General features: G+C 46.0%; 1 protein-coding gene across 1 annotated transcript in view; it reads left to right on the plus strand.

Moving 5' to 3' along the window:
* Positions 1 to 602, plus strand: part of CCDC42 (coiled-coil domain containing 42) — a 14,040-nt gene extending 13,438 nt beyond the window's left edge. The window contains exon 5 of the mRNA XM_012555453.1: positions 525 to 602. Coding sequence (XP_012410907.1) covers positions 525 to 602 — 78 coding nt within the window. The remainder of the gene's footprint in view (positions 1 to 524) is intronic.
* The last annotated feature ends 577 nt before the right edge of the window (positions 603 to 1,179 follow it).

Genomic DNA, 1,179 nt, shown 5'->3' on the forward strand with positions numbered 1-1,179 from the left:
TGCTGACCTTGCTTGTTGGGTAATCCATCTACTAGTAGCAGGGACCCACTATTGAATTAATTAGTTGTGCAAAACAGTCTTTTTAACTTCTAGTCAGGTACTGTGGCTTACTGAAGGCTTATGCCCAAGGCCTGTTTTGTTCAAAAGGAAAATTAGCAAGTGTAGAGAAGTGTTAAAGTCATATTAATACCAATCTGAGACTTTCTCTTTAAGGAAACTAAAAAGGAAATAACTTTTTCACTGTAGGATTCAAAGTTATTTCATGCCATGTCTGTGTGTCACCTAAAATCACTTCTTCATGCTATCGCTGTGTCTGTCTCTAGGATCTGCCAACTCCGTACCTACTTAGTGCTTCTAGTCTGCTAAATCTGATACTCGATTTCATGTGGGAATGTGGCTCCCTCAAGAAGTCAGTCACAGGAGAGCAATGGACTCCTTACGCGTTATGCCCTGGGGTGCTTCGTCTTGGGATGGGGGAGCCTTCTCGCTGAGTGGGGTTAACTCTGGTCCCCTTGCCTTGCTAGATCCAGCAGTTTATCCAAGACCTGTCAGACATCTGGGCAGAGGTGAAGAAGAAGGAACAACAGCAAATCCGGGTTTAAGGCAACAACTATGGTTGCAGAATGTTCTGAGACAGAGACTGAATAAATGCCTGGTGAGCTTGCAGCCCAGTCTGCCCAGCCCAGTGAGGACCCCCCTGCCTTTCTACTGGCAAACACCTTGCCATTTTCTCCTCCGCTTCATCCATCCCATTCCTGAAAACACTAAATTTTATAAGAAGTTTCTTCCTAAGTTCTGTTTTTGGTGGTTTATTGATGAGCAGCAGCCCTGGTGGCACAGTGGTTAAGAGTTCAGGCTGCTAACCAAAAGTTGGCAGTTCAGATCTACTCCTTGGAAACCCAATGGGGCAGTTCTACTCTGTCCTACAGGGTCGCTATGCATCAGAATTGACTCCACAGCAATGGGTTTGGTTTTTGGTTTATTCATGAGGAAGAGAACCAATGAGGAGGAGTCCCCAGAAGGACCCCTCTCAAAGCTGGTCACTTAGGCTGCCCGGGAACTAGAAACCAAATCTTAGGTGTGGTGTCTCCTAGGCTTTGGACTAGTGAGTGTTTGGGTCGGCAACAGATGAGTGGGGTTAGTTCAGAGGACCCTTCTTTCCTCCACCACTCAAAGATT

The sequence above is a fragment of the Trichechus manatus genome, unplaced genomic scaffold, assembly GCF_000243295.1.
Source record: "Trichechus manatus latirostris isolate Lorelei unplaced genomic scaffold, TriManLat1.0 scaffold00040, whole genome shotgun sequence".
Classification (NCBI taxonomy): Eukaryota; Metazoa; Chordata; class Mammalia; order Sirenia; family Trichechidae; genus Trichechus; species Trichechus manatus.